Genomic DNA, 25,060 nt, shown 5'->3' with positions numbered 1-25,060 from the left:
ACAACTTTGCTGTACCCTGTTTCTAAAGGAAACCCTACTGAGTGTAAAATAGATTATTGACTAAAATGTCATTTTGGAAGAAAGGGTAAATCACAGAAAAAAAGACAGTATGTTTTTGTATAAAACTATAATTATAGCATGTTTCTAGGCTATATTTGTATTTTGGGGGCAGAAATACTTGGTGGTTTAGGTCACAGGCTTGTCTTTAAGTAAGATGCCTTAAGTGAAGGCACAATAGTGAAGGACATAAAGGTTGAATGGGGAGAAATAAATCAATAAGTTCTGCTTGGAATCAGAATTTTTAAAATATTGACATTTTGATAACACCAAGATTTGGTGTTAAAAGCCTGAGGTTTGATGGAAGTCCAATACTGAAGGATATAAGGAATACCACAATGAGGCACCAGAAAAGAATGAGTTGAGTAGGAAATTAGTTTTCAAAGCAGTGAGGATACAGGAAGAAAGAATTGAGAAGCATGAGAGGAAGGCACAGAGAAATTATCATGTTAATAGCAATAAAATAGATGTCGGGAGAAGTTGAAGGCTAGAGGTGAGAAATGGAAAGTTTATTAGATGAAACACTGGTTCTTGGATGCTGGTACATGCTTGAAAATATAAACATAGAAAAGTAATTGGACATTGAGGAAGTTCTTTCTGGATCACAGTGACAGTGTAGATGTTGGTGATTTAAACATGAATTTATCTCGTGGTCTTTTAAAATTACAGCTGCTCTATTCTTTTACACTTTATTTGTTACACTCAGCTCCTGACCTCATTACAGCCTTGGTTCAAACATAGACAAAACAGCTGAATTCCCGAGGTGAGGTGAGGATGATTGCCCTTGACATCAAGACAGCATTAGGCCATGCGTGGCATCAAGGAGCCCTAGCAAAACTGGAGTCAATGGGAATCGGAGAAAACTCTCCGCTGGTTGGAGTCATACCTAGCACAAAGGAAGATGGTTGTGGTTGTTGGAGGTCAATTATCTCAGTTCCAGGATATCACTGCAGGAATTCCTCAGGGTGGTGTTCTTGGCCCAACCATCTTCAGCTGCTTCATCAAGACCTTCCTTCCATCATAAGGTCAGAAGTGGGGATGTTCGCTAATGATTGCACAATGTTCAGCACCATTCGTGACTCCTCAGATGCTGAAGCAGTCCATGTAAGAATGCAGTAAGACCTGGACAATATCCAGGCTTTGGCTGACAAGTGGCAAGTAACATTTGCACTACACAAGTGTTAGGTAATGACCATCTCCAACAAGAGAGGATCTAACCATTGCCCCTTGACATTCAATGGCATTACCATCACAGAATCCTCCACTATCAACATCCAGGCAGTTACCATTGACCAGAAACTGAACTGGACTAGCCATACAAATAATGTGGCTACAAGAGCAGGTCAGAGGCTAGGAATCCTGCAGCAAGTGACCCAACTCCCGACTTCCCAAACCTGTCCACCACTTAAAAGACAAAGGCCAGGAGTGTTATGGAATACGCTCCACTTGCCTGGATGAGTGCAGCTACAATAACACCCTAAGCCCGACACCATCCAGGACAAAGCAGCCTGCTTGATTGGCACACCGTCCACAAACGTGCACACCCTCCACCATCGACGCACAGTGACAACAGCATGTATAATCTACAAGATGCACTGCAGGAGCTCACCAAGGCTCCTTAAACAGCACCTTCCAAACCCATGACCACTACCATCTAGAAGGACAAGGGCAGCAGATAGATGGGAACACCACTACCTGGAACTTCCCCTCCAGGCCACTCACCACCCTGACTTGGAAATATATTGCCATTCCTTCACTGTCACTGGGTCAAAATCCTGGAACTCCCTCCCTAACAGTACTGTGAGTGTACCTACACCACAGAGGACTGCAGCGGTTCAAGAAGGCAGCTCACCACCACCTTCTCCAGGGCAACTGGGGATGGGCAATAAATGCTGGCCTAGCCAGCGACACCCACATCTCATGAATGAATAAAGAAGTTCTATTTGCAATCAGAATTTTAGAATGTTGGCATATAGTGCCTGAAAAGTTATCTAAAACTTGATAGCCTCAAAGATCAGAAGTAAGCTATTACAATGCTATTGTTATGATCCCCCATGGAGACTGTTATCTTTTTTTTAGAAGTTAAGAATTTCCCAGCAACTGATGGAAAGAACCCACAAGATGATTTCACTTTTAAAACTTGTGTAACAAATTAACATAAACTTGATAAAGCAAATATTAATGAGCAAATATTGCACCAAGCTACAGAAGATGTATATTCCTCTTAAAGTATTTTGATTGTGCTAATTAGTTATGACCCTTTTGAATGTTATGCCACACTGTTAAGATCTATGTTGTCTTATATTTAAGTCTCTCACTCTTCCCAACTTGTCAGCAGACTCCCTTCTCCCTTCCACACCAGGGTGAATCTTCCAATGTCCTTTGAAAGCTGCTTTATTTAGCCTTTTGAGTATCCATGAACTGACTTTCAGTTGTAAGGTCCACTCTGATGTCTCCTTGGTCCTTAACTCTCCAAGCCCTGTTTCTTCCCACAGAAAATCCATTCCCCTCGGCATCCTACTTGGCTAATGCAAAACGTCTCTTTCTCTGCTTTATAGACAGCTTAAAACATAACTGACTTGTAAAGTCTCGCATATATAACAGTATTGATATGCTTCCCTTCTATAACACTTTACTCCAGAATCCACTTCCCTGAACTCCCCTTGCCTTGATCTTTTCATCAATTCAGTGCAGAGTTTCAGTTTACCATACAAGCAAAATCCTTCTTCCAGTCTAACCTCAGACATCCAAGGGGCTCATTAATTTTTTCCTGTTTAAAGCCAAAGTTACTACCCTGCTATCTTTTTTTCATTCATTTACGGGATGTGGGCTTTGCTGGCTGGGTAGCTTTTATTGTCCATCCCTTGAGGAGGCTTCTGCCTTCTCTAAACACGCACACGTCCATTCACCTTTCGGGCACCCATCTTCTCTCTTTCCATAGCCTCTGCTCTATTTTCATTCCTCCCCTTTCAGTTTGCTTCTTTCCACCTCAGCGTCCCAGCTTCTGATGATGCAATCTCTCCTCAGTCTTGTACCATCCAGCTTTGTAGCTCTGTGATTTCCTGGTTCCACTTCACCAGTGTCACAAATAGATTTTCCTTGTATGTGTGCATGATCATTCCTGGTTTATCTAGGGGTCCTATCCTTGGCTCCCTTCTTTTAATTTATATACCCCTGATGATTTCTGAAGGCATGAAGCCGGCTTTTACATATGCTGAGCATTATGAACATAACAAAAAAAAAGGATCAGATGTGGGCCGTATGACCCCCTTGAGCCTTCAGTGCCAGTCAATAAGATCATGGATGATTCACATTCTCAATTCCACCTTCTTGCCTGATACCCATACCCTTTGATTCCTTTAAAGACCAAAACGTTGAATGTTCTCAAGGACTGAACATCGACAGCTGTTAGAGAATTCCAAAGATTCACAACCCTTCGTATGAAGAAAATTCTCCTCATCTTAATCCTAAATGGCAATCCCTTATTCTGAGACAATGCTGCTTAGGTCTGGACTCCAGCTAGGGGAAACAGGCCCTTTGCACCTACCTGGTCGAGCCCTCTCAGAGTCTTGTATGTTTCAGTGAGATCACCTATCATTCTTGTAAATTCCAGAGAGCACAGGCCCAGTCTACTAAAGGCCTCATCATAGGACACCCCTCTCGTCCCAGAAAACAATCTGGTGACCCTTCCTCAGGTACAGAGACTAAAACTCGGCATAGCCTTCCAGATGTGAAATCATCAAAGTCTTGCACATTTGTAGCAAAACTTGTATACTATTGTACTTCAGGTCCCTTGCAATAAAGGCCAACATGTCATTTGCCTTTCTAATTGCTGGCTATACCACCTCCTGCTCCCTTGACCCTATTCCCACTAAACTGCTGACCACCCAACATCCCTTCCTGGCTTCCATACTAATTGATATTAATAGTTTTCTTCAGACGGAGTTTAGCACGACAGTGCAAAAGACAAGGCTGAAATATTTGAAACTGTTTTTAGCCAGAAGTACCGAGTGGATGATCTATCTTGGCCTCCTCCTAAGGCCCTTAACACCACAGATATCAGTTTTAAGGCAATCTGATTCACTCTACATATGAAGAAACAACTGAAGGCACAGAGTACAGCAAAAGTTATGGGCACTGGCAACATCCTGGCTGTAGCACTGAAGAATTATGCTTCAGAATTAGCTGCACTCGTAGCCAAGTTATTCCTGTACAGTTACAGCATTGGCGTCTATCCGAGAATGTAGAAAATTGCTCTGATATGTCCTGGCCACACAAATCCAATTCTGCCAATTACAACACCCCACTCCCTTCCCCTCCCCCAATCAGTCTACTCTCAATTATCCACAAAGTGATGGAAAGTGTTGTGGACAGTGCTATGAAGCTTAATCATCAATAGCTTGCTTACCAGTGCTCAGCTTGGGTTCCATCAGGGTCACTCTACACCAGAGCTCATTACAGCCAAGGTCCAAACATGAACAAAAGAACTGAATTCAAGAGGTGATCTGACACCAAGGCCACATTTGAGTGTGGCATCAAAGAACCTTCGCAAAATTGAAGTTGATTGGAAACGGGGGAAGAGTTCTTCACTAGTTGGAATCGGACCTCGCACAAAGTAAGACGGTTGTGGTTGTTCGAGGCTAATCATCTCAGTCCTGGGGCATTGCTGCAGGAGTTCCTCAGGTTGTGTCCTAGGCCCAACCTTCTTGAGCTGCTTCATCAATGACCTTGTCTCTATCATAAGATCAGAAGTGGAGGATGTTCGTTGTTTCAGTACTATTCGAAATTTCTCAGACCAATTGCCAGAAACTGAACTGGACCAGACGTATAAAACTTTGGCTACCAGAGCAGGTCAGAGAATGGGAATTCTGAGGTGATAACTCGCCTCCTGACTCCCCAAAGCTAGTCCAACAACTACAGGGCACAAGTCAGGAGTGTGATGGAAAGCACTCCCACTTAATGCCACTCAGGACAAAGCAGCCTATTTGATTGGCACGCCACCCACTTCCATAAACATTCACTCACTCTACCACGATAGAAGAAGTGTGGACTGTATCCAAGATGCATTGTAGCAACTCATGAAGGCTCTATCAACAGCACCACCTACCACGAGGGCAGCAGGTGTATAGGAACACCACCACTTGCAAGTTCACCTCCAAGACACATATGATCTTGACTTGGAACCATGTCAATGCTCCTTTGCTATCTCTGGGTAAAAATCCTGGAACTTCCTTCCAATCAGCACAGTGGGTGTATCAGCCCCATATGGACGGTAGCGGTTCACCACCTTCTCAATGATAATTATTGAAGAGCAATAAATGTTGGCCCTGCCAGTGGTGCGCACATACCAAAAATTAATCTGATCTGCTGATCAGATCTTCAGATCTGCTGTCATCACCCCTTTCATCAAAAAAAAACTAACCCTTGGCACCCTCTGACCTTACAAACTACTGCCCCATCTCCAATCTTCCTTTCCTCCAATGTCTTTTGAAAATGTTGTCACCTCATGCAGCTCTGCCCATCTTCCTCAGAACTAGATATTTGAATCCCTCCTCCAATTGGGTTTCCGTGTTTGCCACAGTACCAAAATGGCTCTTATAAAAGTCACAGATGACGGTTAGTCACAAAAGGCAAGGTAAATTATCCCTCATTCTTCTTAACCTGTCTGCACCCTTCGACATGGTTGACCATACCATCCTCCAACACTTCTTCGTCATCCAGCTGGGTGGGACTGTACACAGCTGGGTCCATTCTTATCTATCTAATCATGGCCTGGGAGTCGCCTACAATGTTTTCTCTTCCCATTTGTCCAACATTATCTCTGTCACCCAAGAATCTATCCTTGGTCCCCTCTATTTCCTGTCTACATGATGCTGTTCAGCAACATCATTCAGATCACAGCATCGCTGTCCGTATGTTCAGTGACAACACCCAGCTGTACCTTATCACATTGCTCTCTCTCGACCCTTCCACTGTTTCTAAATTGCCTGTCCAGCATCAAGTATGGATGAGCAGAAATTTTCTCTGATTTAAATATTTGGAAGCCTTTGTCCTCTGTCTCTGCGACAAACTCTCTTTCCGAGCCACTGACTCCATCCATTTAACTGGCAACTGTTCAAGGATGAACCAGACCTTTCACAACCTTGACATTGTATTTGACCCATAGAACCACAGAAAATTTACAGCACAGAAAGAGGCCATTCGGCCCATTGTATAACTGCACTGGCCGAAAAAGAAAAAGCGAAAAACTAGCTGCCCATTCTAATTCTGCCTTCCAGCACCTGGTCTGTAGTCTTGCAGGTCATAGCACTTCAGGTGCAGATCCAGGTAACTTTTAAAACAACTGAGGGTTTCTGCCTCCACCACCAGGCAGTGAATTCCAAACACCCACCACCCTCTGGTGGGAGCAGTTTTTCTTCATGTCCCCTCTAATCCTTCTACCAATCACCTTAAACTTGTGCCCCTTGGTAATAGACCTCTCCACTAAGGGCAAACATGGCATCCCTGTCTACTCTACATAGGCCCCTCAGAATCTTGTACACCTCAATTGGATCATCCGTCAGTGTCCTCAGTTCCAAGGAAAACAACCCCAGCCTATCCAATCTTTCCTCATAGCTGCAATTTTCAAGCCCTGGCAACATTCTTGTAAATTACGTTCTTCTGTAATGTGACCAGCACTCTACATGCAACTCCTGTTGTGGCATAACCAGCGTTTTTATACAGTTCCAGCATTACGTCCCTGCTTTTATATTCAATACCTCGTCCAACAAAGGGAAGCATTCCATATGCTTTCTTTACTACCTTATCCAGCTGTACTGCAAGAACCTGTGGGCATGCACACCAAGGTCTCTCACTTCCTCTACCCCTCTTAATATCCTCCCATTTATTGTGTATTCCCTAGCTTTGTTTGCCCTTTCCAAATATACTGGAAATAGTTTCCTATTCATAAGAACATCCATCATCCATTACCCTTTGTTTCCTTTTACTGAGCCAATTTTGGGATCCAACTTGCCACCTTCCCACGCGTTTACTTTTCTGACCAGTCTGCCACATGGGACCTTGTCAAATGCCTTAATAAAATCCATATAGACATCCTCTGCACTACCCTCATCAATCCTCCTCTGATGAGCTTTTGACCCCATATCCACGTTGTCTCTAACACTGCCTATTTGCACTTCTGTAACATTGCCAGACTCTGCCCTGCCTCAGCTCATCTACTGCTGAAACCCTCATTCAAGTCTTTGTTATCTCTAGACTTGACCATTCAAATGTACTTCCAGCTGGCCTCCCATATTCTACCTTCTGTAAATTTGAGGTCACCCAAAGCTAGGCTGCCTGTATCCTAATATGCATTAAGCCCGATTCAGCTATCACTGCTGTGTGCACTAACTTACATTGGTTCCCAATTATAAATTCTCATCCTTGATTACAAATCCCTCCATGGCTTCATCCCTCCCTATCTCTGTATTCTCCTCTAGCCCACAGCCCTCTGATTTCTGTGCTCATCTAATTCTGGTGTCTCTAGCACCCCAATTTTAAGTCCTTTACCATTAGTGTTAGTGCTTTCAGCTGCCAAGACACTAAGCTCTTGAACTTCCTCCCTATATCTCTCCACCTCTCTACTTATCTTTCCTCCTTTAAGACAGTCCTTAAAACCTACCTCTTTGATCAAGCTTTTGGTCATCTTCTTGGTACTAAAATATGCATAATAGTACTTCTGTGAAATGCCTTGAGATATTCCATTACATTAAAGGCACTATATAAATACAAGTTGTTGTACTGTATGTTAATGTTTTGTGTACAAGGATGCCCTTGACATTCATTGGCATTGCCATCACTGTATCCTCCACCATTAATATCCTGGGAGTTACCATTGACCAGAAACTTAACTGGATTAACCATATTAATACTGTGGCTACAAAAGCAGGTCAGAAGCTAGGAATTTTAGAGTGAGTGACTCACCATCTGACTCGCTAAAGCCTGTCCACCATCTACAAGGCACAAGTCAGGAATGTGATGAAATACTCTTCAGTTGTCTGGATGACTACGGCTCCAACAACACTCGACATCATCTAGGACAAAGAAGCCTATTTGATCAGTAGCCTGTTTACCACATTAAACATTCATTCCCTCCACCCCTGCACCAAGGCAGCAGTGTGTACCATCTTCCAAGCTGCACTGTAGCAACTTGCAAAGCTGCCTTCAACAGCACCTTGAAAACCTATGACCTCTACCACCTAGAAGGACAGGGGCAGCAGAAGCTTGGAAACATTACCACCTGTTAGTTCACCCCTCAAGTCGCACACCATCTAGACTTGAAACTATATTGTTGTTCCCTTGCTGCTGGTCAAAATCCTGGAACTCCCTTCTAACCGATGTGGGTGCACCTGTACCACATGGTCTGCAGCAGTTCAAGAAAGGTTACTCATCAACACCATCTCAAGGGCATTTGGGGATGGGCAACAGATAATGACCTTGCCTGCAACACACACCCCATGAAAGAATATTAAAAAAAATGCCTAATTTCCTAATCTCCCTTAGCCAACTTGCCCCCTCATACCTATGAGATTGACTTTATCCTAGGACTTAAATACATGACCCTCATTCTTAATTTCTATCACCATTGCTGTTCCCCAGAGAATGCCTTCAACTTAACTAGAAGTTCTATACTTCAAAACAGATACTTGGGTAATAAAGTAAGTGATAGAATACTCCCATGATGGTGCTGACTGAACAGTGAGCTCTTTTAATTCTGCAGTTGAGTCAGAGGATGGCTGTGAAGAGAATGGGCCTGAAGGACTCGTCCTGGAGAGTGACCTGATGCTGGGGCAAGAACTGGAGTTCGAAGATTCTGAGAAGATCATGGGCTTTGAAAAAGATTCAAAAGGTTTGAAAAACATTTTTTTGTGTGTTCCCAAAATGTGATTGTGAGAGTCATACCTCTCTGGGACTTGATGTCCATGAATCAAAGTAACAGAAGGGAGCACTTATCTTCTTTGGACCAGATGTTTAGATGAATAACACCTAGGGCAATTTGTCCCTTGCACATTGCTGTTATTCACTTTTTGATTTTCTCTGGATTAGCTAAATCTATATTGTACTTAATCACTGCTAGAAACAAAATGAAAAATGGTGGTGATCAGAGGGTAGTAATGACAATGCTGGAGTTAATATAAAAATAGCTTGCATTGCAGAAAACTAAAGCTGCGTCTCTCCCCTTCCCCCTTTATATAAAAGCTACAAAATAGTCAGCCGAATTAACAATGCTATGCAAAAAATACAATCTCCTTCAGTTTATTTTCGTCATTGTATATTGTATTATGTTCATTGGAAAGTTAATGCAAGTAGGGTGGGACCCATATCTCGAGGGCAGGGAAGAACTGGCAGTTATACTCACCTCTTTGTAAACATTGCTTCTGTTGATCATTTATATAGATGCACTGTTAGTGGTGAAACTCAACTATCCTATCATTCTGAATGAAGGAGGCTCTGTTTTTGTGTCTAGGCAGAGGATTGAAGACAATTGAAACTCCTTTTTAGGTGATCCTCAAATAAAATCCGAGTGTTGATGGAAAAATTGGTTGTTTCTTTATCTCCGGATGCTGCCTACCCAACAACATGACACTATCTTGATTTGCCCAGGGCTGCTCTGATTAAGCTCAGATTAGGTATAATAACTGAAACACATTAAATCAGTCTGCTTTTCATTTAGATATGGTTGATATGGGCATATAGTACAGAGCACAAGTAGTTTGATTTTGAGTCTGCACAGAGTTCCCAGCTGATCATGGTTTGAAGCTCAATTGTGTGGATGGATGCTGGATGACTGGAGAGTGGAAAATGCAGTGCTTGAATAAAAAAAAGGAAGACAGCAAGTCTAATTACAGTTCACTTACTACTTCTGTGGTAAGGAAATTAGAACCTTTAATTAAGATCTATCCAGATAAAGAGAAGATATTGCTTTAAAAAAGAGATTTGCTAGCAAAGCTTTTCGTCTTGCACTCATCAGAACAGACCTTGATTGGCTGCATCTTGTGCTCAAATTTACGTTTAAAACGGACCTGTCAAATGAGCTCTTTTTCCTCAACGTGCTACTTGAGAAATGTGCCAATGGGTTCTCCCCTACTGTCTACCACAAGCCTACCTTCACTGGTCAATATGAGTTGGGATTCCTACAGTTCCATGTGCTATAAAATTGGCCTTTTCGGCAACTTTGTAAATAGGGCCTGAACCATTTGCTCACCATGCAAGCTTGATGCTGAAATAAGGCACATCAAAACTGTCCTGTAGGGTAATGGCTACCCTGATCAGATCATTGCTCACTCTATATTGCACAAACTCATGAATGCGCCTAAGGCCACCACTTTCAGCCCTGAAAAGTGCAGATTACCCTGGAAGTGTAAGGTATATCAAAAATTTGAGCAACAGGTGAAGCTAGCCGTTTCACACGCCTCCTATGCCGTAGCAATACAAGTGGTATTCTCCACTGACAGCTGCTGCTGTTGAGCCAAAAAGGCACCTGACCTATCACAGAAATGAGTAATGTAGTATATGGCTTTGTGCTGGTGTGATGCCAGGTATGTAGGTCATAATTCCCAATGATTGGAGGTTCGTATCCCTTCGGCTGTTCCCAACAGGCAAAGTATTGACCAAACCCAACCACTCAGTGTTTGCAAAAGTCAAATGTAGTGTCTAACATTGTGTAATTGGACAGCATTTGCTAAACAATCCTGATTGTGCTAGGAATTACACTGATGAGCAATTTAAGATTAAACTACATATATTCACAGAGCCTTGTCCTTTGCAGACAGAACGCATTGCATTTTTTAAAAACTAAACGAAAGCTTGAGGGACAGCCATTCTCTGGTTCATTCCTCTGGTCAAGGCATTGACCTATCAGTCAATTTGCCTGGTTTGGATTTTAAAAAAAGCTTGGTTGTTAACCGTTCCCTGGTGTATTCTCCATGGCGATGCCTCTACCAATTTGAGTCTACTTGCCAACCAATCATCAATTTCTTCTCATGGAGTATATATTGTTATTCTCTTTACAATTGGTATTCTTGCGAATCAGTCCTGATCAGTGCAACACGAAAAGCTTCGACAGCATGTCTCTTTTTTTGTTTCGGCAATAGTCAAGATCTGTACGACCAAACAACTATCAAGAGCAGAGTTAGAAATATTTCAATGAATTTGAAATAGGATAATTGTGCTCCCTTTTTTGAATTGTTTAAGGAGGTAACAGATGTGATAGATGGGGGACATTCAGTGGATGTAAATACGTGGAAATACTTCAAGAAGATACCATGCTCAATGTGAAGGGGATGTAGTGTGGATCTAGGGAAGAATAGCAAACTAAATTAAAACAAGATTTACAGAAGATACTTTACAGATCCACTGGGATGAATCCTGGTAAGAGGAAAATGAAGACAATTGAAAAAGATTGGGACTTTTTCTTAGAACAATATAGTTTGCAGGCCACTTTGATAAAAGTGTTTCGAATTATAAATGGGTTGGACAAGGTTGACAGAAGCAAACAATTTCCAATCATTCAGTCCTTTAGAATGAGGAGCCATCAGTAATGAACAAAGAGAAGAATCTTTTTTTACGTAAAGTTATGAGGCTGTAGAATTCACTTCCAGGATTGGTAGTTGAAGTAGAAATAATGTCAAGATTGAAGGCTAGATTTTATATATTGTTGAGGGAAAAGGGGATGATGCAATATGGGAACAGTGAGACTTTTTTTGTTCATGGGATGTGGGCATCTGGCCAGGTCAGCATTTATTACCCATCTCTAATTGCCCTTTGAGAAGGTGATGGCATGCTGCCTTCATGGCTTTATATGATTAGAAATATTAACTTGTTGGAGGGTAAATGCTAAAATGGACAGGTTGAGCTGAATGACCTGTTTCTGTGTTGTAACTTCTCTGTATTTCTATGAAGGATTGCAATTATTAATTCCAAAACCTGTACGCCATTTTTATGATGACTAGAAATTGGGAATATTTGAATTTTTAAAAATTGTGCAGTGAAGTTTAATATTCAGTGACTGAAAGATGTTAATATTTTCTGCAAGCAAAATGCAAAAGTGTCCTCTTTATCTTCCCATTGTGGCAAAAGTGAATTCTCCTTTTTTTTGTGAAATTGACTGTTAACTGGCTCCAACGCAGTCTTTTCTTTTCATTTTGATAAACTGTTAAAAAAAAATAGATAAAGGATTCGGTGAGGGAATGGGAAATACATAACAGGGGATGGGAGGGGAACTGAAGGCTATTAGCCAAATTTTCCCCTCAATTCCAATCAGAAACTGCAGCCTGAAGGTCTCAAAAGGATACATGAGAGTTTCAGCAGCAGTTAAGACAGGGAAGCGAAAGAGAACAGAGGAAAGAAGAAAAGAGAAATAGTAACACAAAGATAAAAGAAAGCTAAGAGAAGACCATATTCTTAAACTTTACAATGCAAGATGAGACACATCAACAAAAGAAATCACTTGTATTAATATGTGCTGTACTGTGTCAGGAATGTCTCAAAGTATTTAACATGCAGTGGATTTCTGAGTAATGTTAGTGTAATGCAGGCAAATGTGGAAGCCATCTTGTGCATAGCAATGCACCCAAACAGCAGTGGGACCAATGAGCTGATCTTTTGATACTGTTGGCAGAAGGAAGAATGTTGCTCAGAGCAGTGCTCTTCTTTGAATGTGCTTTGGGATTTTAATGTCTAACCTAACCACCAAAATAGCACACTGAACCTCTGACAATGCAGCACTCTCTCAGTATTGCACTTGATTCCTGAAGCCATGCTTGAATCCCATTACTAACTCAGGTGGCAGCACTACAAACCAATCCAAGTTGACATAGAATGTATATATAAATTAAGTGAAGTGTTAAAAATGGATTGGTTACAACATAAAAAAGGGAATTGGTGTTTAGCCCTAAAGGGTTAATTGATAAGTAAACTTGAGCAAGTTGAGAAGCAAAGAATGATCGTCTGAAATGTGATCCACACAGTTTGACAATGCAGCTTGCCATTTGGTGAGATACGAGAATTTGTATCAAATACAAACAAATGGAATTGCTTAAGCTGGATATAGTTGAGCTCAAGGCAGACGTGGAAAGAAAGGAATGCCTTTAAGAATAATTTCTTGAGGTCATAAGTGATAGATTTATAAATCTAACGTTTAGTTGGTGTTAACGAGGAAAGAAAAATATCAGATTTTTGTCATTAGAGTTATTTATATTACTGATTCTGTCATTGGCAATGGAATTTACTTTTCATGCCCATGAACAGATAGTGGTGAAATCGCAGTCTCTTTTATGGGTACTCCTCTCCAGTTCCCCTGACGTTGTGCTGGTGGGCCTTAGTACAACTGAGTGACTTGTTAGGTTGTTCAAGCCAATCATGCAGAATGGGTGTGAAGTCACTTGTATGCCTGGTCAAGTCATGTTGATTGGTTTCCTTGTCGAAAGAAAGGACATGTGTGAACCAGTTTAGTTTTGATGACAGTCCAGCAGCAATGATATTTTATTTCTGATGGCTGTGATGTGGGGGCTGTTGGAAAAAGGAGTAAAAATTATATTTTTATTATGTATATTTTCTTCATTGTAAAAAAAAATATTTTTTATCATTTTCCCCAACCCTCCCTGCAACCACACAGGGCCATCTGTCACTTATTTTTATGTTTTGCTTTCACAGAGCGCTGACCCTTGTTCTGCTATTAATACATTCTGCTATCTTACATTTACGCCACTATCAGCACTTTCTTTAGTCTTTACCACTACCATTAACACTTCCTTTGTCTTGTATCCATGACATCTTTGTCAAATCTCTCCATAGCTCCCACCTATCCCTGACCTTCTATTTTGTTCCACCTGCTCCACCCTCTCTTAAACAGTTTAAAATTCATCACATTTCTACCTCTCCTCAGCTTTGAAGAAGAGTCATACAGACTTGAAACGTTAGCTCTGTTTCTCTTCACAGATGCTGCCAGACCTCCTGACTTTTTCCAGCACTTTCTGTTTATATTTCAGATTTCCAGCATCCGCAGTATTTTGCTTCTATCTTAAATTGTAATGTTAGACTGAGAGAACTGAAATTGGAAATAGACGATTGAGATGACGAGTACTGTGGATTCTCCGTGCACTCTATAAAGTTGTACTGAGTTATTTTGGGAGTGTGATTACTCCCACTTATACACTCAATGAAGGCTGTCAACTTCCACTGTTTTCATGAGACCAGAATACGCATGTATAATAGTCAAGCCAGAAATGTATAGAGGTTATTGAAATAGACCAACTTTAAAAAAAAAAGAAATTAAGAGTTTGGCTAGAAATGTGATTGAAACTTGGAAGGATATATTTAGAAACAGTCTGCATTAACTATAGAAAAACATCTCTAAGGTCTTATAGAGGAGTAATCAGACAAAAACAGAGTCAAAGGAAACAGTAGGAGGGTGGACCAAAGCTTGGTCAAAGAGATGAGATTTCAAGAGACCCTTAAAGGAGGTGATTGAAGTTGGTTACATGAAAGTATTTGGGGAAGAATTGCAGAGCATTGGGCCGAAACAACTTATGGTAGGTTGAGGATAAGAGTGCCAGAAGATGGGAGTGAAATGCTATTGTGTGTATGTGATATGGCAAAATACTGAAGAATATTGGATGGTGGAGACATGTGGTGAAGAGTGCAGGCAGCCTGGCATCTGTATTCAACATGACTAATTAACTTTTGAAAACAGTAGACTGATAATAAGCTAAGGGACCTTGAGGATGGTTAAAAACAAGTTAACAAAGAATAACAGACGACATCACATGTCTGACGTTGTAGTCCAGATATGAAGAGTAAGCAAGTGGAACCGATTGTCAACAAGTGGTCATAAAACTTTGTTTCTCTCTCCACTGGCACTGCCTGACTTGCTGAGTATTTCCAGCATTTTCTGTTTTTACTTTATATGTGAACAGGGATCTATTAGGTCATGTAAGCAAATGCAGGCAAGTTTAGCAGGCAAACCATTATGTAGTAAATATTGAAGTTTAATCAAACGCAGTTCTTCCTCTTCCACTTGCCTTCAAACTAATTAAGAATCAGATATTCACCAGTGGTACATTTCTGACTAAATATTGGTCTACACTTGGGTGTCTTATGGATTGGATATCATTTGAACAATTAAATTACCTTTGGTGCATTGGGTGCTTATGCGTAGCCTATATGGGCTCCCCCCACTTCAAAAGGCATGTTATTTAAGTCACAACAGGGGGAAGCTATGAAGAGGTTTAAGAATGTGAACAAAGATGAGAATTTTAAGTGGGAGGTGTTGAGGGACTGGGAGTCAATTGTCAGTCAGCAAGGACAGGGATATAGGTGAGTGTGACTTGGTGTGGAATAGGATATGGACAACAGAGGTTTGCATGAGCCAAATTTCATGAAGTATGGAGGATGGCAGATGGGGCAGGAGAGCATTCCAGTGGTTGAATCTGAAGGCGACAAAAGCATTGATGGGAGGTTGCAGCAAGAGAAATGCTAAAGTGGATAAAAACAAAAAAACTGCGGATGCTGGAAATCCAAAACAAAAACAGAATTACCTGGAAAAACTCAGCAGGTCTGGCAGCATCGGCAGAGAAGAAAAGAGTTGACGTTTCGAGTCCTCATGACCCTTCGACAGAACTGGAAGTGGAGATGGGCCATGTTATGGCCATAGAGGTAAACAGAGTAGATATAGTTATAGAACATAGGAAATAGGAGCAGGAGATGGCCATTTGGCCCCACGAGTCTATTCCATCATTCAACTAGGTCATGGCTGATCTTCTACCTCAGTGTCATTTCCAGCACTATCCCCATATCCTTAATATCTAGAAATCTATCAGTTGCTGTCTTGAATATACTTGATGACTGAATCTCCACAGCCCCCTGGAGTAGAAAATTTTAAAGATTCACTGTCCTCATTGAAGAAATTCCACCTCATCTCAGTTTTAAATGGCCTATCACTTATCCGGAGACTCTGTTTGGACATCAACACTTCTCAATCTCTTACCATTTAAGAAATGCTCTGCATTCCTGTTTTCCCACCAAAATGGATAACTTCACATTTTTAAAAATTCATTCATGGGGTGTGGGCTTCGCTGGCTGGGAGCATTTATTGCCCATCCCTAGTTGCCCTTGAGAAGGTGGTGGTGAGCTGCCCTCTTGAACCGCTGCAGTTCTGATGGTGTAGGTATGCCCACAGTGCTGTTAGAGAAGGAATTCTAGGATTTTGACCCAGCAACAGTGAAGGAACAGCAATATATTTTCAATTCAGGATGGTGAGTGATTTGGAGGAGAACTTCAGGTGGTTATGTTCCCATCTATCCGCTGCCCTTGTCCTTCTAGGTGGTAGTGGTCGTGGGTTTGGAAGTTGCTGTCTAAGGAGCCTTGGTGAATTCCTGCAGTGCATCTTGTAGATGGTACACACTGCTGCTATTGTGCATCGGTGGTGGAGGGAGTGAATGTTTGTGGATGTGGTGCCAATCAAGCAGACTGCTTTGTCCTGGAAGGTGTCCAGCTTCTTGAGTGTTCTTGAGCTGCACTCATCCAGGCATGTGGGGAGCTTTCCATCACACTCCTGACTTGTGCCTTGTAGACGGTGGACAAGCTTTGGGGAGTCAGGAGGCAAGTTACTTGTCGCACGGTTCCTAGCCTCTGACCCAATCTTGTAGCCACAGTATTTATATGGCTATTCCAGTTCAGGTTCTGGTCAATGGTAAGCCCCCAGGATGTTGATAGTGGGGGATTCAGTGATGGTAATTCTATTGAACATTGAGGGGCGATGGTTGGATTCTCTCTTGTTGGAGATGGTCATTGCCTGACACTTGTGTGGTGGGAATGTTACTTGCCATTTGTCAGCCCAAGCCTGGATATTATCCAGGTCTTGCTGTATTTGGACATGGACTGCTTCAGTGTCTTAGGAGTCATGAATGGTGCTGAACATTGTAGAATCATCAGCGAACATCCCCACTTCTGACCTTATGATGGAAGGAAGGTCACTGATGAAGCAGCTGAAGATGGTTGAGCCTAGGACACTACCCTGAGGAATTCCTGCAGTGATGTCCTGGATCTGAGATGACTGACATCCAACAACCACAACCATCTTGCTTTGTGCTAGTTACGACCCCAACCAGCGGAGAGTTTTCCCCCTGGTTCCCATTGACTCCAGTTTTGCTAGGGCCCCTTGTTGCCACACTCGGTCAAATGCAGCCTTGATGTCAGGGGCAGTTAGTCTCACCTCACTCGGGTGCTCAGCTCTTTTGTCCATGTTTCAACCAAGGCTGTAACGAGATCAGAAGCTGAGTGGCCCTGGTGGAACCCAAACTGGGTATCAGTGAGCAGGTTATTGCTAAGCAAATGCCACTTGATAGCACTGTTACAACCTCTTCCATTACTTTACTGATGATGGAGAGTAGACTGATGGGGCGATAATTTGCCCGGCTGGATTTGTCCTGCTTTTTGTGCAGAGGACATACCTGGGTTATACTCCACATAGCTGGGTAGATGCCAGTGTTGTAGCTGTACTGGAACAGCTTGACTAGCATTGTGGCATAAGTCTTCAGTATTATTGCTGGAATATTGTCAGGGCCCATAGCCTTTGTGCTATCCAGGTCCTTCAGCTGTTTCTGTTATTATGTGGAGTGAATCGAATTGGCTGAAGATTAGCATCTGTGATGCTGGGGACCTCCAGAGAAGGCCGAGATGGATCATCCACTCGCCACTTCTAGCTGAAGATTATAGCAAATGCTTCAGCCTTATCTTTTGCACTGATGTGCTGGGCTCCTCCATCATTTAGGATGGGGATATTTGTGGAGCCTCCTCCTCCAGTGAGTTGTTTAATTGTCCACCACCATTCATGACTGGATGTGGCAGAACTGCAGAGCTTAGATCTGATCCGTTGGTTGTGGGATCGCTTAACCCTGTCTATCACTTGCATGCCAAACAGCATAAGCAGCAAGTAGTCTTGTGTTATAGCTTCACCAGGTTGACACCTCATTTTTAGGTATGCCTGGTGCTACTTCTGGCATGCCCTCCTGCACTCTGCATTGAACCAAGGTTGATCCCCTGGCTTGATGGTAATGGTGGAATGGGGGACATGCCAGAACATGAGGTTACAGATTGTGTTCAAGTACAATGCTGCTGCTGATGGCCTACAGCGCCTCATGGATGCCCTGTCTTGAGTTGCTAGACCTGTTCAAAATTTATCCCATTTAGCATGGTGGTAGTGCCACACAACACGGTAGGCAGTTCGAAGGCGGGACTTTGTCTCCACAATGACTGTGCGGTGGTCATTCCTACCCGTACGGTCATAGATGCATCTGCGCAGACAGGTTGGTAGGATGAGGTCAAGCATGTTTTTCACTCTTGTTGGTTCCCTCACCACCTGCCACAGACCCAGTCTTGCAGCTATGTCGCTTAGGACTCATGGTGCTACCGAGCCACTCTTGGTGATAGACATTGAAGTCCTCCACCCAGAGTACATTCTGTACCCTTGCCACCCTCAGTGCTTCCTCCAAATGGTGTCCAACATGGAGGAGCACTGATTCATCAGCTGAGGGAGGGCGGTACGTGGTAATCAGCAGGAGGCTTCCTTGCCCATGTTTGACCTGATGCCATGAGACTTCATGGGGAAGGAGTCGATGTTGAGGACTCCCAGGGCAACACCCTCCCGACTGTATACCGCTGTGCTGCCACGTCTGCTGAACCTGTCCTGCCGGTGGGACAGGATATACCCAGAGATGGGGATGGGGATGGTGATGGTGGTGTCTGGGACACTATCTGTAAGATATGATTCCGTGAGCATGATTATGTCAGGCTGTTGCTTGACTAGTCTGTGAGGCAGTTCTCCCAATTTTGGCACTAGCCCCCAGATGTTGGTAAGGAGTTCTTTGCAGGATCAACAGGGCTGAGATCGCTGTTGTCATTTTCTCATCCCAGTCGTAAATGGAAGATCCATTTTTAAACTGTGCCCCCTTGTTTTCGCTGCTCCCCACGAGATGAAACTTCCTCCTCGTGCCTACCTTGTCAAGCCCCCTCAGAATCTTAAATGTTTCAATGAAACTCCAATGAGTATAGGCCCAACCTGCTCCACCTTTCCTTATAAGTCAATCCTTTTCATCCCAGCAATCAGTCCTGTGAACCTTCTCTGAACTGCTTCCAAGGCAAGTATATGTCTCCTTATGTAAAACTGTGCAGAGTATTATAGGCGTGGCCTCACCAATGCCTTGTACAGTTGAGGCAAGACTTCCCTACTTTTATATTCCACCCCCTTGCAATAAACGCCAACACTCTGTTTGCCTTCCTAATTTCTTGCTGTACCTGCATCCTAACTTTGTGATTCCTGTATGAGGACACCTAGATCCCTCTACTGCAGCATTCTGCAGTCTCTCTCAATTTAAATAATGATCTGCTTTTTTATTCTTACTACCGAAGTGAACAACCTCAATTCTTCCCACATTATACTCAGCATCTGCTAACTTTTTGCCCATCACTTAACCTGTCTATATATCCTTTTGTAGACTCTTCATATCTTCCTTGCAACTTGCTTTCCTATCTATCTTTGTATCATCAGTAAATTTGTCTTCAATGCAGTCAGTCCCTTCATCCAAGTCATTAATATTGATTGTAAACAGCTGAGGCCCCAGCACCAATCTCAGCAGCATCCGCTAGTTGGTTTGACAACCTGAAGGTTGTTTATTCCCTCTTCTGGTTCCTGTTAGTTAACCAATCCTTTATCCTTGCTAATATATCACCAGCAACGTCATGAGCTCTTTTCTTGTACAATAACTTTTTACTTTGTACCTTATCCAATGCCTTTTGGAAATCCAGAAGCGCTATAATCTACCTGTTCCCCTTTATCCACCCTGCTTGTTATGTTCTGCAAGAGCTGTTAATAAATTTGTCAAACACAGCTTCCCTTTTGCAAAACCATGTTGACTCTGCCTCATTGTATTATGTTTTTCTGAATATCTTGTAACTTCCTCCTTAATAATGGATTCTAACATTTTTGCAACAACAGATGTTAGACTTGCTTTCTGTCTCCCTCCTTTATTGCCTGGGACTCAGAGAGCCTTCCCCAAGTATAAGTCAAAACCTTCAGGCAACGGAAAGAGGAAATATTTTCAACTAGTTGAAGTTTCTTGTCAAATGTGATATTACAAGAAATAGAGTGATTATATAGATAAATCTCAGCACAGCTATCTTGTTAATAGAGAAACTGCCGAAATGCTGACTACCCAGATTGAGAGGAAAGGATCACTATCACTCAGCAAATAGGAAGTTTTGCCACTAAATTAAGTGGAACCATATAACAAAGCTATGCAGGTTAGTTTAAATATTTTAAAGCAGAATTTCCCCCTTCTACAGAACAAGGCTCAATTTTAAAAAAAATACAGTTTAGTAAAGTGCACTTTATTTGGAGACAGACAATACATCGAACTTTCTTTGCAGATTCAGTTGTTTCAGAGTTTGGTTGTCTTATAAACGGCAGTGATGAATGTCCTCCCATTTGTAAAATACTAAAGACAAGATGAGGCAGGCCAGTACATATGCACCAAAAATATAGAGGCAGAAGCAAATTCTGAAATGTTTATCCCTTTCTCGTATCTTAAGTGCAGCCTAGTGAAGGACAGTAATCCACAGCAGCTGGACAGAATGACTGACCAAAACTGCCCAAAATATAGCCTTGAGTTTACTGGAAGAGGACACCGCCTCTGACTGAACAGCAAAGCTGTTCAGCTGCCAGCTGGTAAACCTCAAGCGGCACATGTGAATTCACACATACGAGAAGCCCTTCAAATATAAATAATGTGACTATGCCTATAGCAGCATAGCCAACCTGAAACATCACCAGAGCAGCCACTTGGTCAGCAAGCTGTTCAAGTGTGACACTTGCAACCAGAGCTGCAACCAGTGTGTGAATCTCAAATGCCACATACTCAGAAATACAAATCAAACAACCTTCAAGACCCCTGAATATACTGTATCCAAGCACTTTTTTCATTGTCTTTTTAATTTATTTCAAACATTTAGTTAGTTCTTTTTGGGGAATGTGTCAGTGTGCTTGCACACGAACAGGGGAGAGACCTCATGCTGAGTGAGAGACATCCAGAGTGAGTGTGGGTATTGGTAATTTGGTGCACAGTGGGAATTTGGTGCATAGGGGAAGAGGTGCTTTTTGCATTTTTTCTTTGCTATCCAACTTCTTAAACCTTCAGAGAGTGGTCTTGCCCTGCTGCAGCAGTAGAGGCTACAACGGAAAGGAATGACTGGTAAGTAGTGAGTAAGGCCAGTTAAGTGTTTACTACTTTTATCGCTTATAGTTTAAGGCTTTTTTGTGGTTTATAGTTTGTATATTCTGTAGTAACAAGTATCAGGAAAGAAGGGCCTTAGAGTAATTGATTTAAAGGTTTAATTTAAAGGGATAAGTTTTATGGCAGGTGAGCTCAAAGCCGTGGTGTGCTCCTTGTGCTCCAGTGGGAAGCCAGGAACATTTCCAGTGCCCGGGACCAGCATGTGTGCAGGAATTGTGTCCAGCTGCAGCTCCTGGAAGCTCGGGCTTCAGAGCTGGAATAGCGGCTGGGGACACTGTGGAGCATCAGCGAGTCTGAGAGCATCGTGGATAGCACGTTTAGAGAGGTGGTCACACCGCAGCTGAAGGGACTTGAAGGAAGGGAATGGGTGACCACCAGGCAGTCCAATAGAAACAGGCAGGTAGTTCAGGAGTCCCCTGGGGTCTCCCTTACAAATCGGTATTCCATTTTGGAGGCTGCTGAGGGCGCTGGTTCCTCCAGGGAATGCAGACAGAGCCAAGCTTCTGGCACCACAAGTAGCCTGTTTGTACAGGAGGAGAGGAATAGTAATAGGGGATTCTATAGTCAGGGAACAGATTGACAGCCACAGTAGAGCCTATGTGACTCCAGGATAGTGTGTTGCCTCCCTGGTGCCAGGGTCCGGGATGTCACTGAACAGCTGCAGGGCATCCTGAAGGGGAGGGCGATAAGGCAAAGGTTATGGTACATGTTGGTACCAATTACAAAGGTAGAAAGAGGGGTGAGGTCTTGCATCAAGAATTCAGGGAGTTAGGCAGTAGACTAAAAAGCAAGACCTCTCGGGATGTAATCTCTGGATTACCAGCGAGCTCAGAAACAGGAGAATAGTGCAGATGAATACGTGGCTTAAGAGTTGGTGCAGGAGGGAGGGTTTTAGGTTCCTGGATCACTGGGACTGTTTCTGGGGAAGGTGGGACCTGTACAAGCGGGACGGTCTACATCCGAACCAGAGCAGGACTAACATCCTTGCGGGCGGGTTTGCTAGTGCTGTTGGGAGGAGTTTAAACTAATTCGGCAGGGGGAGGGAACACAATGTTAGCAGAATAGGGATACATAATAATGCAGTAAAACAATCAAGTCAGAGGGAGTACAGCTGCATTGTTTCAAGAAAGTAAGGCAAAGCTGGTTGGCGCCAACTTTAATGCCAGGAGTATTACAGGTAAAACAGATGAGTTAAGGGTGAGGATCGACACGTGAAATTGTAATATCGTAGCCATCACTGAGATGTGATTGAGGGAGGGGCAGGATTAGCAGCTCAACATTCCAGGATATAGAACCTTCAGACAAGACAGGGGAGGGGGTAAAAGAGGAGGAGGCATTTCATTATTAGTTAAGGAGTTCGTTACTGCAGTAAGGAGAGATGATATCTTTGCAGTGGGGGGGACATCGAATGAAGCTTTGTGGGTAGAGCTTAGGAATAAAAAAGGGGCAGCCACATTGTTAGTTGATTATTATAGATCCCCAGATAGTCAGTGGGAAATCAAGGAGCAACTATGTGCACAATTTGTGGAGGTGTGTAAAAACAATAACAATAGGTGATTTCAACTTTCCCAACATTAATTGGGATGGACATAAGGTTAAGGGCTTGGATGGAGTGGATTTCTTGAAATGTGAACAGGAGAACTTTTAAGGTCAATATGTAGAGGGTCCAACAAGGGACGGTACAGTGCTGGACCTAGTTCTGAGGAATAAAGCCAGACAGGTGGCTGAGGTGGTGGTGGGGGAGCATTTTAGTGAAAGCGACCACAACATGGTACAATTTAAGCTTGTTATGGGCAAAGAAATAGATAAATTGCAAAAAAATGTTTTGGATTGGGGAAGAGTGGATTTTAGTAAAATAAGGCAGGATCTGGCCAGGGTAGACTGGGAACAGCTACTTGTGGGGAAATCTACAGAGGGGCAGTTGGGGGAACATTCGAAAAGGAAATGGGGAAGAGTACAAGCTCAACATGTTCCTTCTAGGGTGATAGGAAGGAATAACAAGCCCAGAGAGCCATGGATGACCAGAGATATTCAGACTGCGATGAGACGGAAAAGAGATACTTTTACCAGGTACAAGGGAAGCAGGTTAGCGGAGGCATCAGTGGAGGACAAAGTGCAGGGTGGAGCTTAAGAAATCAATTAGGAGAGCAAAGAGGGGATATGAGAAAGCTCTGGCTGGTAAAAGTAGGGAAAATCCCAAGATATTCTATAAGTCTATCAATGGGAAGAGGATAACCAGGGAAAGAGTAGGGCCTGTTGGGGACCATGGGGACAATCTATGGGTGGAGCCAGAGGACATCTGTAGCGTATTGAACGAATACTTCACGTACGTCTTCACCTAAGAGAATGAGGATGAAGGTATCAAACTCGGGGAGAGAGAGACTGTGAGGTACTTGAGAAAATTGATATTGGGAATGACAAGGTATTGGAGCTGTTGGCAGGCTTAAAAGTGGACAAATTTCCAGGTCCAGATGATTTGTGTCCCAGACTACTGAGGGAGGCAAGGAAGGAGGTTGCAGGGGCTCTGAGCCAAATTTTTAAGGTTTGATCAGGGACAGTCAGCATGGCTTTGTCAGAGGGAGGTCATGGCTAACAAATTTGATTGAATTTTTTGAGGAGGTGACTAGATGTGTAGATGAGGGTAGTGCAGTTGATGTAGTTTATATGGATTTCAGCAAAGCCTTTGAAAAGATCCCACATGGGAGACTTATAAAGAAGGCAAATGCACATGGAATATAGGGTAAAAATAAAAACAAAAAACTGCGGATGCTGGAAATCCAAAACAAAAACAGCAACAGAAATACCTGGAAAAACTCAGCAGGTCTGGCAGCATCGGCGGAGAAGAGTATAGCTGACGTTTTGAGTCCTCATGACCCTTCAACAGAACGGATATAGGGTAATTTGATAAGGTAGATTCAAAATTGGCTTAGCTGTAGGAAACAGAGGGTGATGACAGAAGGATATTTTAGTGACTGGTAGCCAGTGTCTAATGGCAAACCACAGGGATCTGTGCTGGGTCCCCTATTATTCGTCATTTATATATACAGCATAGATGACTACGTAGGGGGGAAGATTAGTAAGTTTGTGGATGACACAAAGATTGGCCAGGTGGTTAACAGTGAGGCTGAGTGCCTTGGGCTCCAGGAAGATATAGACGGGATTGTCAAATGGGCAGATAAGTGGCAGATGGAATTTAACCCTGAAAAGTGTGAGGTGATAAACTTTGGAAGGAGTAATTTGACAAGGAAGTATTCAATAAACAGCATGACACTAAGAAGTTCTGAGGAACAAAGGGACCTTAGCATGTGTCCCCATAGGTCTCTGAAGGTGGAGGGGCATGTTAATGGGGTGGTGAAAAAGGCATACGGGACACTTACCTTTATCAATCGAGGCATAGATTACAAAAGTAGGGAGGTCATGTTGGAGTTGTATAGAACCTTGGTGAGGCCACAGCTGGAGTACTATGTGCAGTTCTGGTCGTCACATTATAGGAAAGATGTGATTGCACTGGAGGGGGTGCAGAGGAGATTCACCAGGATGTTGCCTGCGATGAAACATTTAAGTTATGAAGAGAGATTGGATAGACTTGGGTTGTTTTTGCTGGAGTAGAGAAGACTGAGGGTTGACCTTATCGAGGTGTCCAAGATTATGAGGGGCATGGACAGGGTGGATAGGGA

General features: G+C 42.8%; 1 protein-coding gene across 1 annotated transcript in view; it reads left to right on the top strand.

Annotated features, from left to right (window-relative positions):
- The window catches only part of LOC121277772 (zinc finger protein 729-like), a 113,178-nt gene that overhangs the window by 8,702 nt on the left and 79,416 nt on the right, over nt 1-25,060 (top strand). The window contains exon 2 of the mRNA XM_041187408.1: nt 8,816-8,944. Within this exon, the coding sequence (XP_041043342.1) occupies nt 8,816-8,944 (129 nt within the window). The remainder of the gene's footprint in view (nt 1-8,815; nt 8,945-25,060) is intronic.

Source organism: Carcharodon carcharias, chromosome 5 (genome assembly GCF_017639515.1).
Source record: "Carcharodon carcharias isolate sCarCar2 chromosome 5, sCarCar2.pri, whole genome shotgun sequence".
Classification (NCBI taxonomy): domain Eukaryota; kingdom Metazoa; phylum Chordata; class Chondrichthyes; order Lamniformes; family Lamnidae; genus Carcharodon; species Carcharodon carcharias.
Note: the sequence above shows the minus strand (reverse complement) of the source record. Positions and strands in the feature narration are given on the sequence as shown.